Below are 14,971 nucleotides of genomic sequence, written 5' to 3' on the forward strand. Positions count from 1 at the left end.
AGTGTTCTACTGCAGCCCGAATGCACGCCGAGAGCCGGCGCGGAATATCATTATTGATCAGGTCTCTGTCCCGAAAACCAACCGGCTGAGGGTTCTAGGTGTCACCCTTGATCGGACCTTGACATTCGAACCACATTGCAAAATGGTGAAGAAAGCATGTGAGTCACGTCTGCGAATACTCCAGATGATCGGAGCCAAACTACCGCGAGGCAATCGGACAAGTCTGCTGCAAGTCGGATCGGCGTTAGTAACTGCGAAACTGACGTACGGTATCGGATTGGTGAGCCGAGGAGGACCAGCAGCATTGCAGACCCTTGCTCCGGCATATAACAAAATGGTCCGTTATGCTTCTGGAGCGTTTGTTACCAGCCCGATAATGTCGGTCATGGCCGAAGCGGGCACCTTGCCATTTGAACTGCTGGCAGTTCAGTGTGTAGCGAGGACAGCCATCCGTATCCTAGCAAAGAACAGTCAAAACAACTCTCTTCCCTTGATTCGGCGCGTTTCGGACCGTTTGGAGGAACTCACAGGCACGACACTCCCTGCTGTCGGTCAACTTGTCAGGCAAGGCGACCGTGCTTGGAACGGACGGAAACCGTCTATTCTATGGAATGTGAAGAGGAGTATACGAGCCGGTGACCCACCGGAGAAAGTTCGACCAGTCGTCCAGCAACTTCTGTCGACCCGCTTCCACAACTCGACCGTCGTCTACACTGATGGCTCAAAGTGCGAAAACACGGTAGGAGCCGCTTTTTATAATAATGGCCTTTCCGGGATGTTCAGCCTACCAAGAGAATGCAGCGTTTTCTCTGCGGAGGCGTATGCAATTAAGATGGCGGTTTCAATCCCCAATATTAGAAACGAGATGGTTATCCTTACGGATTCGGCGAGTTGTCTGCAGGCCTTCGAGGCCGGATCTTCCAAGCACCCGTGGATTCAAGAAATCGAACAGATCGTTCGAAACAAAAATGTTCGGTTCTGCTGGATCCCGGGACATGCTGGCATAAATGGGAATCATGAAGCAGATCGCTTGGCCAACGAAGCTCGACAGCAACCAGCTATCCACATCCCTATCCCCGGCGATGATACACTGAGAACGACGAAAGCAGCCATACGGCGCGCATGGGATAGCCAGTGGTTCCAAACTAGAGAGAACAAGCTTAGAGAGATAAAGGAGGATACTAAGAGATGGTTAGACAGTGGCAATGCGGCCGACCAACGAGTGTTAACCAGGTTGAGAATCGGCCACACGCGGCTCACGCATACTTTCCTCTTGAAAAAGGAACCCCCGCCAGTCTGCGAGTGTTGCGGAATCGAACTGGATGTACGACATCTCATCCTGCACTGCAGGAAGTATGAGGACGAAAGGAAAAGATACGCCATCGACACTCTAACTTTGAAAGAAGCACTGGATAACAGCAAAGAAAGAAATGATAATTTACTGAAATATCTACATGATACAAGATTGTATGTGAAGTTGTGAACGGGATGAATTGGAAAATAGAATAAGAACTTTTCTCTGACACGAATGCACCCTTCTGGTGTAAAGTGTCACTAATAAAAAAAAAAAAAAAATTAGAGTTTTATCTGACTATTGGTATCGACTGATTTCAATTAGCATCAGGGACTAATAATCATCCTTTTTCTGGAATTACGTCCCAACTAGGGTAGGGCCTGATTCTCAGCTACTTAAGCATTTACTGAGAGCTTTTCTGATAATTAGATCATTCTTGCATGTGTGCATCATGCTTTTTATTAGGAGATGATCTGCAACCCGAACCATGAGAAGATAATTCAAGGAATGCGGGTGTGATGTCACACCAATTTACCCATGTTCTGAAATGAGATTGACAAAAACACATACTTAGACTTATTTCTTTCCGGAACCACTTGATGGTATTACTTCAAGGAGAGGTCTTCACTTCAAATATTGCACACATTACTTTAAGACATGAAGCAGAAAAAGCCCAGGCAAACTGCTTCTCCTAGCCGCCTTGAACATTGTTACAGGGAACTATTCTCGGCAGGGCGAACCATCTAACGAGTGGCATGCAGCTCGATGCACTTAGAATGACTTAATTCTCAGGCGATCATAAATGAACTAACGAGTCTCCAAACAAACCACCTTTCAACGCAACAGAATCGTAGTGTGCTGCGCTATCCGGAGGCTCACGAAAATTCTGAAAGCGCGCGCTATGGGAGATTCAAAACATGCGCTGCTCGGTTCTACGCTCACCATCGGTATACAAGTTGTAAAACAACTGCTTAGCAACGAAGAGTCTCTACCAAGCATTGGAAACACTCACTCAGTTTTTGCGTTTCCCTCACTCGCTTCCTCGCACAGTCGGGAGCGAGCAAGCCGGTTTTTTAACCAAGTCGAACGTTTCAATTTCCATTGCCCATTCCGATTCTTTCCGCTTCTTCGGTGAGCAATGGAGCTCTCGCCGAGCGGTGTCACGAACACATGCGCAAAATTGCTGGTTGAAAATTCTGCCATCTGATTTTGCTGGGTACAGCTGATCTTTGTTTATATTTTCCACCAGCAATTTTTAAGTAGTGTTGGTGACATGTACCGTGTATGTACACGAACGTAGAAACCACTATAAGCGAAACATAAAACGGCAACTGATTGAGTCGCTACCGGTTCTGAAAGCCGAAAGCAGCTGAATGCGAACCGAATAATTGTTTACATTCTGATTCCGTTCGAGTGGCATTCGGATTTGAGTGCTGATGAGCGTTCGCTGACTGGCAATCCACACCACGGAATGATTCAGTGAGTGGGAATCCGCTCAGTCAGTTCAATGCATTCGGTGAATGGATGCTAAGTGCGTTCACTCGTGCCTCGCAGATACAAGTGTATTGGTATTCACTTCTCTTCGTGTTCCTTCCGATTCTCGCTTTTACACAATCAGTTTCGACGCTTTCATGCTACACTCAACCCAGTCCGGTTCAGCTTTCACAACATTTTCCATTTTTAGCGTTACGTAATAAATGGACGCTGCCTAAGAAATTTTTATCGGTTTTATTCAAAAATAAGTAACTCGTTCTGTAATTCCTATCGTTGACACGTAATTGACACGAGAAACTGCAGTCAAAATGTTCAGAAACTACGTAGCTGATCGATGTTAACATCATGCACAGGGGAAATCAGTGTTGCCACATATTTTTCGATTCTCATCTGTGTTTTTGGGTGAAAAAATATTTTTTATCTTAAGTCAACCCCCAAAAATCTTGGTAAAAATCTGTGTTGCGCTAAAATCAAAAATTAAACGTTTTCATATCTAAAAGAACATCATTTGCAAAGGTATTATGGCTATTCTTAGCTTATTAATATTTTCTAATTGGAGCTCATTCCATTAAAATTAAATTGAAAGCGCATAATTAATTCTAAAAGAAATCAAATACTTAAATATTTCAGAAAGACAAAACAGAGGAATGGCATTTCTGCGTTTTATCTTCCAAAACCGTGTCCTAAACAGGTGTAATATTCAAAATATTTTAAATTCTTTTTTGTCTAAAAAATCTGCGATCTGTGATCACAGATATCTGTTGGCACGAACAGGAAAAAATCTGTGTAATTGCAGATAAATCTGTGTATGTGGCATCACTGGGGGAAATGTTTAATGGAATGGCTTCCAGCAATACAAAATGTTACACAAATAATGATGAAAGCCTTCCAACACATAAGCTGTTGAACAGAAAGAATGAACACCTCGTCATTAATCACAGCACAACCGCAAATTGGTGAAACATTATTTGAAGGATACTCTCAGAAACACCTAAGAAAATTTACTAAATAAAGCTTTATTGCACACTCTTACAAGTAAAAGGAGCTATGTGAATCATCGCACAGATGGAGCTAACGATTGCACAAAGAACTTCTTGCAAAGAACAATGAAGAACCTTGTATGAGCAGGCAGGTCAGTTTGTCGATGGTAAAACTGCATGTTGAATATATATTTTAAAATTTGCTTTGTGATCAATGTTTGATAGGCAATAATCGATGGTTGTGCTATTTTTCCCCGAATGACGGTTCCCCAATGTCGTTTACCCGAACGCCGGTTTCCCGAATGACAGTCCTCCGAATGCCCTGTTTCCCCGAATAGTCCACTTCCACGAACAATGCTTTGTACTCAATAATTGTCAAAGCTTCATCGATTTTAGAGTTGTGCATCTAATATGCACTTTTCTTTATTTGTTTTGCGGTTCTTTCATACTTCACCGTCCTCGGAATTTTTGACAATCTCTGCTTAGTCGAGAAGGACCAAATATCTCCTTGATTATTTATTGTTCTTTTTAGTTTGCCACCATGTCACTGAAGACTATTCTCTAGTACATACATTTGTGAGTTGCATCACATTGCGGGGAAACGGGTTATTCGGGGAAATGGCATTCGGGAAAAGGGTCATTCGGGGAAAAGGATCATTTGGGGAACTGGCTTATGGGGAAATGATATTCGGGGAAAAGTAGCACAATCATAATCAATAGTTTTAAAACATCTCATACTGTCACATTTTTTTGTGCTTGATGTTTTCAACATTTACGAAGCACGTTTCATGATTGAAAGAAATAGTTTGATCCATTTGTAGTATTATTGGTAACTAGAAAACCTATTTTTAAGTTTGTGAGTATAATTTCAAACTTAAAACAGGTTTCGAGATATTGAAATTAATTACCTGGAATGTTTTTAGTTCAAATCAATAGCTTACAAGTATAATACAAATCATGTTTGTTACTGGAAAATGTTTGTGTACAAGAATTGAATACACTTTATATTAATCCTTATCGGATATTTGATTCAAATAAACTGTCTTTTTCATTTTAGATAGTTTTGTATTTATGTCATCTATATGTAATTAGAAGACATTACTTTATTATACTAATAATATATAAAACTTGCTTCTAATTACTTCAAAGCAATGACATGATTATGAAAAAGAGACATGCACCCATTCAGCTGCACAAACTGTAACTTAACACTCGATAACGTACAAGCATGTTCCAGTGGCACAGCCAAGAAATATTCCTGGCTAAAAGTTTCAATGGCTGAAGCGGGAATTGAATCCTCACCCCATGACCCCATGTATTAATCGTACAGTCTTGAAATGTAATTATGATGGTATTATTCAATCTTATGTTAAAATTTCGAAAAATTCCCTATATTTTTGTTACCAGTTGAGTTTGAAGGAATAAACCATTCATACTGAGCAAAATATAATCCATATTTTCTAACATGTACAAGTTCTGTTAGATTTGGTTTTTTTTTTGCTTAAAGAGGTTACAATTTCTAAATTACGTTCTACACTTGAATTTAACCAATTCGGCATTTATAGCTGAAATGCGAGTTCAATAAGAATTATTTGTTTCCCTGCTATTAGTTAGCATTCAAATCTTTGTACCGTAAAACGGGGTAACTTTGATAATGCGGGTAACTTTGATAATGCGAGACTCTCAACATACTAAACGAAATAACAAAGTTCCTGTTAATCTGTTAAGCAAAACGAATGCAAAAGTCAACAGTATTAGTATGACACTTCATGTTAAAGCTATTTCCGTTGGAATCAAGTACATTTGAGGATTTATATGCATATATGGAAAATTTATTAGATTTTAGCAATTTTGAAATGCTCTCAAACCATCTGTTCTACGATCACTATTTGATGAAGTCATAATGAACTCGTCACTTATACTTGATAGCCTAGTTATAGTAGAACTCAAATTCGGTCTCAAAACTCTTAGCGAATACTATTTTTACAAACTGGGACCATTTTTGTAATCTAAGTCAGACATTTCCATATAGCGTTAAACGCCTAAAATGTTCTGTAATTCATTCAATTTTGTTCGAGTGATTAGATGAAAAATTCGACTTTCGATTAGATGAAAAATTATACATCCATTCAAAATAAATCTTTTGGAAATTTATCTACTGGAATCGATAGTTAGGATACCAGTACTTGTTTTAAAAATATGAATTAAAATTCTTTGAAACAGCATGAATAAATATTCAAGTTTTCTTAGAAAAAACTATCAAAGTTACCCCGTTTTACGGTACTCTATTTGAGTTCTATGTCATTTTAACTGATTGGGTAAAAAACGGCATCTTGGCAAAATATACAAATATATGTTTTTTAAATCACGTATTTTCTATTTACATGTTACATCAACAAAATTTCACATCAGTCAAATATACGTGCCACATAAAAATGTATTTCAGACTTGGTCGTCGAAAAATCCGGAACATCTCCGGTGTCCTGTTGCCAATATGCATAGTTGAGCAAGTTACCCCGTATCGGGAAAGGAATGTGAGAGCATAGGAGTAAATTTCACGAACACATTCTGTTTCACATATTTAGCGCCATTTATATCTGACCATGTGTCAGAACAAAGCTTATTAAATTCAAATATTTTCCAGAAAACGCAAATATGATATCGTAGTCATGATTATGGTATCATGTACTAATATTATAATGGCAATCCCCGCAGCTACCTATATTATTCATCCAAACCCCGGGCCGTTTTGATTAATGCTTTTATCATTATCATTATTCATTATTTACAGAAGCTGTTTATAGCCCGTGCAAACGGCCGTGCAACCGAGCTGATTGGCCCCGGATCTGTCGCTACCGGTTGGTAATAGAAAAAATCTCGCTGCCCAAGTTTCTGTAAGTATACTACGCTTTCCGCCGAGCGTTCCGTGATGGGATCAAAAATTTGGGGTTTTTAAACGGCTTAATCGTTTGTTGCTGTTCAGATGGCAGCTTCAAGGATTTTATAGCCGACTAATTAAAGATGGATCAAAAAGGGGCACGAAACTCACTGTTGCGTCTACCCAGAGTGCCAGCGTTCGTTCGTTGGATTCGATTGGTGTTTTATGCGCGAAATATAATGCGTTCAGCTTCTTTAATTACAGAATGAACCATAAAAATATAATTAGCAATGAAAATGGAGCAGCGACGCCCGATGGTTCTGGGAAACTCAGCCGGCAGGTCGAAAGTCACTACTTTCTTGTCAACGGACACCACACCGGGCCGACGTTGGAGGTATGCAAGAATGATTTTCTCGTGATTGACGTGGAAAATCGCATCCCGGGGCGAAGCATTTCCTTGCATTGGACCGGCCAAACGCAGAAGCGGACCCCATTTATGGACGGAGTGCCAATGTGAGTGAGTATGCGGTTCAAGTTTTTACAAAAAAAAAAACACAGTAGGTACTGGATGATACATTTGCATCTTTTTCGTTTTTCCATACACATTTCCATTCTTGGAGGGTTTAAAGTCTAAAAGATTGACTAACAAAAGGGCCTTCCCAAGGGGGGACAGCTTTGCTCTGAGCAGGCTATGCACATCGAGCTAACTCTGAGTTACCGTTTTGATTCATATTACGGACACTCTCCTTTGTATGGGAAACATTTCACACGAAATGTTTCAATTTTCACCGCCCAAAAGTTCTCACTTTCGAGGCTCATTTTATTAAGCTTTTTCCATAAATATCTTTGCAAATTTATAATGCCCAACTACCTTAGACGTCTCTTTAGTGGTTTGACGATTTCAATTGATGATTTTACTGTTCCATTAATGATTATCATGAGCTGTCCGGAATTCGAATCAAAGTGTCCGGAATATGAGGCAAAAGTGAGGAAGCGTCCGGAATAAGAATCATGAAAAGGCCTCACATTTTGATTTATTTAAAATTATTCAAGTTGCGGAAGCGTATTCTTTACCCAGCATCCGAAAGTTAAGGGCTTCAGATGCTCGATAACGCTAAAATATCATACAGAATGATTTATTTTGTATTCTCTGTGCTGGCTTATACTTCACTGAGGCCTTAAGTGTCCGTAATATGAATCAAAACGGTACTCACATTTGCTCAGAAATCAGTAACTTCACTTTTCCTGTTGACAGATTTGTTTTGATATTGCATCTGTTTTCAACAAATGTCATGTGGAAGTCTGGGATTTGATAACGAATGTCGGCACAAATCTCTCAACTAGAGAACAGGGAGTCGTGAGTTCGATTCTTAAAGAGAAGACGTGTAACTTTTTCACAAAACTTCACATCAATTTGTCCATCTAATCCTATTGCAAAGTATATGTAATGTTTAGTTTTTCGGCAGTTGCTATTTTCATGATTTTTCGGTGATTTGTTTAAAATTTTGCCTAATTTATGATTTCGCCCATTAATTCAATTGGTAGACAAGTGTGTAGGGGCCTTCCTTAGCCGAGTGGTTATAGTCCACGGCTACAAAGCAAAGCCATGCTGAAGGTGACCGGTCGATCCAGGATGACCGGTCGGTCCAGGATCTTTCCGTAATGGAAATTTTCTTGACTTCCCTGGGCATAGAGTATAATCGTACCTGCCACACGATATACTAATGCAAAAATGGTAACTTTGGCAAAGAAAGCTCTCAGTTAATAACTGTGGAAGTGCTCATAAGAACACTAAGCTGAGAAGCAAGCTCTGTGCCAGTGCGGACGTTAATGCCAAGAAGAAGACAAGACAAGTGTAACTTGTTGTTACTGAGAAAGCGAATGGATTTACATGTTATTTAACAATTCTAGAATTATGAGAAGATCCTCTTTATCCCAGTGGTTATTGTTTTATCTTTGTTCATTCATTTGTTAAAAAATAACGAGCTACACACTCGCTTACCAATGGCTTTAAGAGTGAGATCATAAGTTATGCGAGGCGTAAGCTATTTGTCCAAAAATCATATTTTTCGCTGATAACTTATGGCATCTGGAAAGATACACCACTAAAGTTGTGCATCGTTATTTCAATTTTTGTCCTACTCAGTTTAATTTTCAGTGTTGAGGCAGACAACACTGGAATAGTGGTTATTACACTCAATGGTATGGATTTCCTAGTGTATATATATATACCTTTTATATATCAAGGAGTCCGATTTTGACTGATAAAGGGACGCACCTGCGGAGAGTGTACCCGTCACACTCTTCGAAGGGTATAAAAAGCGGAACCTTTCAATTAGAATCCTTTCCTGAGATCAAGTTAGGAATGACAACTGTAAAAAAACAAATACTTTATCACTTCTTGATAGTGACAAAGTAATACGACATGCACTAAGCAAAGGACACGGGATATACTACAATAGATCAAATATTGGTCGCAGTGGTTTATGTTCCGAACAGAAAAAAAATCGTATGCCTAGTTTTGGAGTTAAAACCATCCATTCATCCTTTTGGCAAAATGCATTCAAACATAACAAATGGTAAAGAATTGGATACAATTCATTTGGTTTGGGGCATAAATCCAAGTAATTATAAATATCTATCAACCGAATAGTAACGATGTGAATTACATATAGACAACTGCGATGGAAACTTATGGATGTTTCGGGGTTTTCGGAATTGGGTATGAATAAGTAAATGATTTGAGAATCATATCATCACAGTCCACGTGAATACATATTCAACAATACGTGGACGGTTCAGATTACTTGTTTAGTTACGAAACTACAGGTCGTCAAAGTAATGGTCTCTAAAAGGCCTTTTTTCAGATGTTGCAGGTTTCTGGTGGCCACAGTGTCCAAATCTGAATCTCCGAGGGGGTTTCTGAAACTAGACATGCGTGCCTTTCATTCAAGCCCAACAGAACTAAATTCGGTCAACACACTGATTCTTACGAGCTGTTTGAATATTGGGGTCAAAAACGACCCTAAGTCACAATTTGTAACTTTTTTATGGATGCTCCCCTAGGGTTCATTCCAAACTTTTGTTTCAGCAAAAATAAAACTTCCCACAAAAAAAAATAATTGTTAAAAAATTTCAAACTGCTAGGTTATTTAAATCAAAAGTTACAATGATTTGAATTTTGACATGGGTCGAAAAAGATCCAAGGTCCTTACTAAGGTTAAACAGCAAACTAATCGAAAATTTGAATTTGGGGTCAATAAGACCCCAAGAAACAAACAACGTCACTTTTTTCGGCCCAGATATTCACGACACGGGGCTTTCCTTAGCCTAGTGGTTAGAGTCCGTGGCTAAAAGGACAGCCATGCTGAAGGCGTCTGGGTCCGATTCCCAGTCAGTCCAGGATCTTTTCGTTATTGGAAATTTCCTTGACCTCCCTAGGCAAAGAGTATAATCGTACCAGCCACATGATATACGAATGCGAAAATGGCAAGTTTGGCAAAGAAAGCGCTCAGTTAATAACTGTGGAAGTGCTCATAAGAACACTAAGCTGAGAGGCAGGTTTTAACCCAGTGAGGACGTAATGTGAAGAAGAAGAAGAATATTCACGATACGACTGTAGTTTTCATTTTTCCGAAGAATGAATAGATTGACTTCAAAAATATATGCTAACATTTAAGCCACCTCTGAGGTGCGGTTTGGATTTTATTCATACCGCTTGTCAAATCTATACGTCTCCAATCTATACATTCTAGCATTCCAAAGTTGACCTTTTGCATGGAAAATCGAAAAAAGGGCAAATTTGTCTTCCAATACTGTCTATTCCAAAAACGATGTGTGATTTTTCGTATCTTTTCAGGTATGGTCTGTAATTTGAACATTCTCGATGTTGGTACTGAATCCTGAGCTCGTTATTTCATTATCCAACTTACATTTTCAGGATATCCCAATGTCCCATTACCAGTTACACTACATTCCAGTACAAATTCCAAGCGAACCGAGTGGGAACACATCTCTACTATGGTTTCTCCAACGACGAGCGTAAGCTGGGGCTGATTGGTGCACTGTTGGTAAGGTCAGTGCACGAACAAAGTCAACATCCGTTGACAAGCCAATGCCAGGATGATTTGATTTGGCTAATTTCGGAAGTAAACGGAACATTCTTGATTAACGGAAACAGAAGCATGACCCTCTCGGTGCAACCCAAAAGTCGGTACCGTTTGAGAGTGGCATACGCTGCACCTGTTGGCACATGGAACCATTGCCAACGTTGGCTGGAGATACAGGATCACAACCTGACGGTGATTGCTCTGGATGGGAATTTAGTAGAGCCACTTGTGGTGGAACGGGTAGCTCTGTCCGACGGTAACCGAGTAGATCTTATTGTACATACCAACGTGTACCACAGGGTGAAACAAGATTATGAAATTCGCCTCGTTGCCACTGGTGATAGTCCTCGCTCGGTATACACCGGTTACAATAGCAACGAGTGCCATCTCCGACGCCGGGATGAGCTGCCATATGCTGCTCACGGTTCAACGAACAATTTTAGATTAAAGTATGTGCGATCTGAGACAGCTGATTCAACGCTGCCGCCCAGCGGTGGTAAGTAGATTTTCTTCTGGTTGGTTTTTGAGTGACATCGAAGCGTGGTGATGGAAGAACGATGTGAAAATTTAAAGATGTGGTTGGAAAATGCGGTTTCGGACGGATACAGTCGCTTTCTATAGCCTTGATCTTTCTAGCAGTCTAGTCATACAGAGATCACATGGCCTTAAAGTCTACCTAAATGAATAGAATTAAAATAAAAAAAATGTGACAGGTCAGGTAACCTCTATATTGTAATTTTTAAGGTGAAGCTGAATCGAAGCCAAACATCAAATTTTCAAGAGCACAAATCTGGGGAACCGAACATCCGTTTGAGCTAAAAACTTAATCGATTGGTCACCACCAGCTAGTGACCAATCGATTAAGTTTTCAGCTAAAAATGATGTTTGGTTCTCCAGATTCGTGCTCTTGAAAATTTGAAGCTTGGCTTCGATTCATCTTCACCTTAAGCCTTCAACATAATCATTGGTAAGCTTGCAATGAAAATATATTGAATTGGCAAGCTCCTATTCAAAAGTATAATTATTTTTATGCTTACCATTTCAGATTTTGAGAGATCTTTCCAGAGCATTTTTCTGAATTGCTGGTGGTAGGAAAAATTGTGTGCAGTAATTTGATTCAATAATCTTTATGGCTGTAATATGGAAACTAGCTAAACATGGAAGCAAATTTCTACTGTTAGGATATTATATTATTCAATCAAAATATTTCCCAAATACTGCACTCTAGCCGGAACTAAAATCGAATGTATGTTAATTAGAGTGGTTCAAAAAATGGTTTTTGCTCCACACCGCTCATTCTATTCTAGATCAAATTCTGAGTGTCTTTTTTTAGTTGATTTCCATGACCGGACAACCCAAACAACCAAAATGTACGTATAGCGGAATCACCTGGAGGCTTTGCATATGCAAAATATCACTCATAAGATGTCGTGAAAAGGCCTTCTACGTACAAAAGTGGAGGCGATATACGTGCATATATTATGTTATGAATAATAGCATACAATGCGAGTGTATACATTTTTACCGAACTAACCTGTGATCTTATGCGAATTAACTTATGATAATAACCCAATTAACAATCAAAGCTGAACAGCAAGAGTAATATCTGAACATTGGCTGAATAATGGTGTACAAGCTGAACAATAATTTGAAGAAAAGCTTGTTAAACACTCTTAATCAGCAGTGCATTCAAAGCTGAATATCAAGTTGATCAAACTATTTTCCATCAACAGTTTTCACTTTTGTTCAGCTAACCTGAATGACATTGATTAAAGGTTATTTAAACCATTACTCAAATCAACATCCACTGTCGAAAAATTGTCCCGCCGTAGGATAACAAAAATGAACATACCAAAGTTTGGGTCACACGCGAAATCAATGTTTATTGCTTTATTGCTTCATTGAACTCATCATGGGTAACAACAAACTTCTAAACTCGATCACGACGATTTCTTCATCACAGTGACAACAATTAAACAGCAGTAGTTGAAGATTATCAAGGTGTCGACTTTAAAACAAAAATCAAAACACACTTATGACAGCTAACTTAATTGTTTTCGCATAGCAGGGATATCACTTCTCCAGTCTCAATACAACCTTTAACATAGCTCTTATTCAGACAAGTGGATAAGTTATTCCCTTGCTTTCAATGATGTCCACACAGCCTCATGTGGAACAGATGTCAAGGTAAGTAGTTATAAATCAGTGAATCCCAGTTCAATTCTCAATTTTCATATTTACTTATCTTCATCTTACATACAAAGGTATCGACCATGATAATTATATTTTGAATTTGTTTATCGGCATATCGGTCTGTTTTGCTCGAAGTAAGAGGAAGGAAGGACACAAGGAAGGACGTTTCGAGTAATACTGTTTCATATGGTATGCCCTCTTCAACATCTAATCCAATTTCTCTCGCCGTTCCCTTACCTATTCATCTAGTATTCATTGCTTACTTCTCCATGCTCCCTCTTACTTCGAGCAAAATAGACCGATATGCCGATAGACAAATTGTTACCTGGGAAATGCTAATTTGACAGCTGCTACGAATTGATTCGACTTACTTTGTACGAGTGAATGGGACGAAACAAAATGTACAAATGAACTCAGAAAAAATGCGTTTTATGCGAGGAAACTCATCAATCTGACGATTTGATCCACCGCACAATGGTCGGAAAAAAGTGAAGTTTGGCCAAAACTATTTTTATCGCCTTAATCGATGAAATATGTAATCTGAATATGTTCTGGGGCGTTTTTGTTGTTTCAGAAGGGGTATTCACAAATTACGTAACTTTGAAAAAAGATTTTTTTTAAATTAAAATTGTTATCAAACTGGACTGAAAGCACAAATTTTGTTTATATTTGATCGAGTTTGATCAAAATGTGTATGAATAGTGGTTAAATATATTTTAAATAAACTTTGTATGAAAAATATCGTCAAAATATATGTAAAATATTGAATTATTCAAATAGCTCTAACTTGCAAATCAGCAAATTTCTGCAAAAATTTTAAAGGTTTTTTGTGAGATCTAAGGATGCTTTTTGATGTCCAATATTCGAAATGGCGGCGACATGACGCGACAAGAGTTGTTTTTCATGTTCAAAATCATCAAAATTACTAAAGTGTAATATTGAATAGTATTAAAACTTCAACCAAATATTTTTTTCCATCCTCATGCTCGATAAAAGTGTTGAACCATACGCTTTCAGATAGTGGGTAACTTTGGGGAAATATTGCATTCCTAAATTATAAATTTTGTGCTTTATTTTATAGTTACAATTTTCAATTTTTTGACTTCAGCCGGTTTGCCGTTATAAAAGTCATAGAAATTTAAATTTTAGTTCAATTTCAGTTAAGGATCATAATAATATAACACATGAGGTATATTTTAAAATAAAAAAAATCATGAAAATCTCAAAAAAGTTTTTGGTAGTTTTGGCCGCCCCTTTATATGGAGCCCGACCATTGTGCACCGTGCAGAGCGGGTTTGAAGTAATTTGTATGAATCAACGAGTTATTGCGCTAACTTGTATGCGATTTCTGGTTGTCTAGGAAGTTATTGTCGTTTGTGACCCATAACGCGGGTACATCACCTTTTCGTGGAGCGTCATGGGGTAAAGATCTACCAATGAATCCTAGTCCTGACTGCTCCAAATAAAAAGGACAGGATGCTAAAGTAATCAAATGAACACTAGTAGTCCTTGTTACATTTCAAACCTTGTTGAAAATGACAAATCTCGGTTTTCCAGTTGAGAATGATCTTGAGACAATTAAAAAAAAATGAGTCGGAATCAACAAGTTGTTTTCGAATTTTTTTATTTATTTAGTTCAGTCAGAGTGGACCAAGTACACATAGTCCATCAAAAAATCATTCTATCAGAGGTTTGGATTATGTTTTTCATTATTATCACTTCACATTATATTGTTTGAAAGTAACAAAAAAATGTGTACAAATATTGAACAAAAATTTAAACAAGTTCAAAAATTACAGAGCGTTTGACTTTAAACACATTTATCTCAAAATATGATAAATGTCACTTGGTCCACTCTGACTTAACGCCGACCAACTGTAAAAAACGAATACTTTATCACTTCTCGATAGTGACAAAGTAACACGACATGTACTATACGAAGGACACGGGATATACTACAATAGATCAAATATGATGTTTATGCTCCGAACAGAAAAAAAATCCATCTGATATAAACTCCCGT

General features: G+C 38.4%; 1 protein-coding gene across 1 annotated transcript in view; it reads left to right on the plus strand.

The window, feature by feature from the left end:
* The window catches only part of LOC5568140 (L-ascorbate oxidase), a 43,629-nt gene that overhangs the window by 20,662 nt on the left and 7,996 nt on the right, over positions 1–14,971 (plus strand). Inside the window, exons 2-4 of the mRNA XM_021842430.1 lie at positions 6,560–6,662; positions 6,911–7,159; positions 10,587–11,251. Of these exons, the coding sequence (XP_021698122.1) occupies positions 6,560–6,662; positions 6,911–7,159; positions 10,587–11,251 (1,017 nt within the window). The remainder of the gene's footprint in view (positions 1–6,559; positions 6,663–6,910; positions 7,160–10,586; positions 11,252–14,971) is intronic.

The sequence above is a fragment of the Aedes aegypti genome, chromosome 2 (assembly GCF_002204515.2).
Source record: "Aedes aegypti strain LVP_AGWG chromosome 2, AaegL5.0 Primary Assembly, whole genome shotgun sequence".
NCBI classification, from domain to species: Eukaryota; Metazoa; Arthropoda; class Insecta; order Diptera; family Culicidae; genus Aedes; species Aedes aegypti.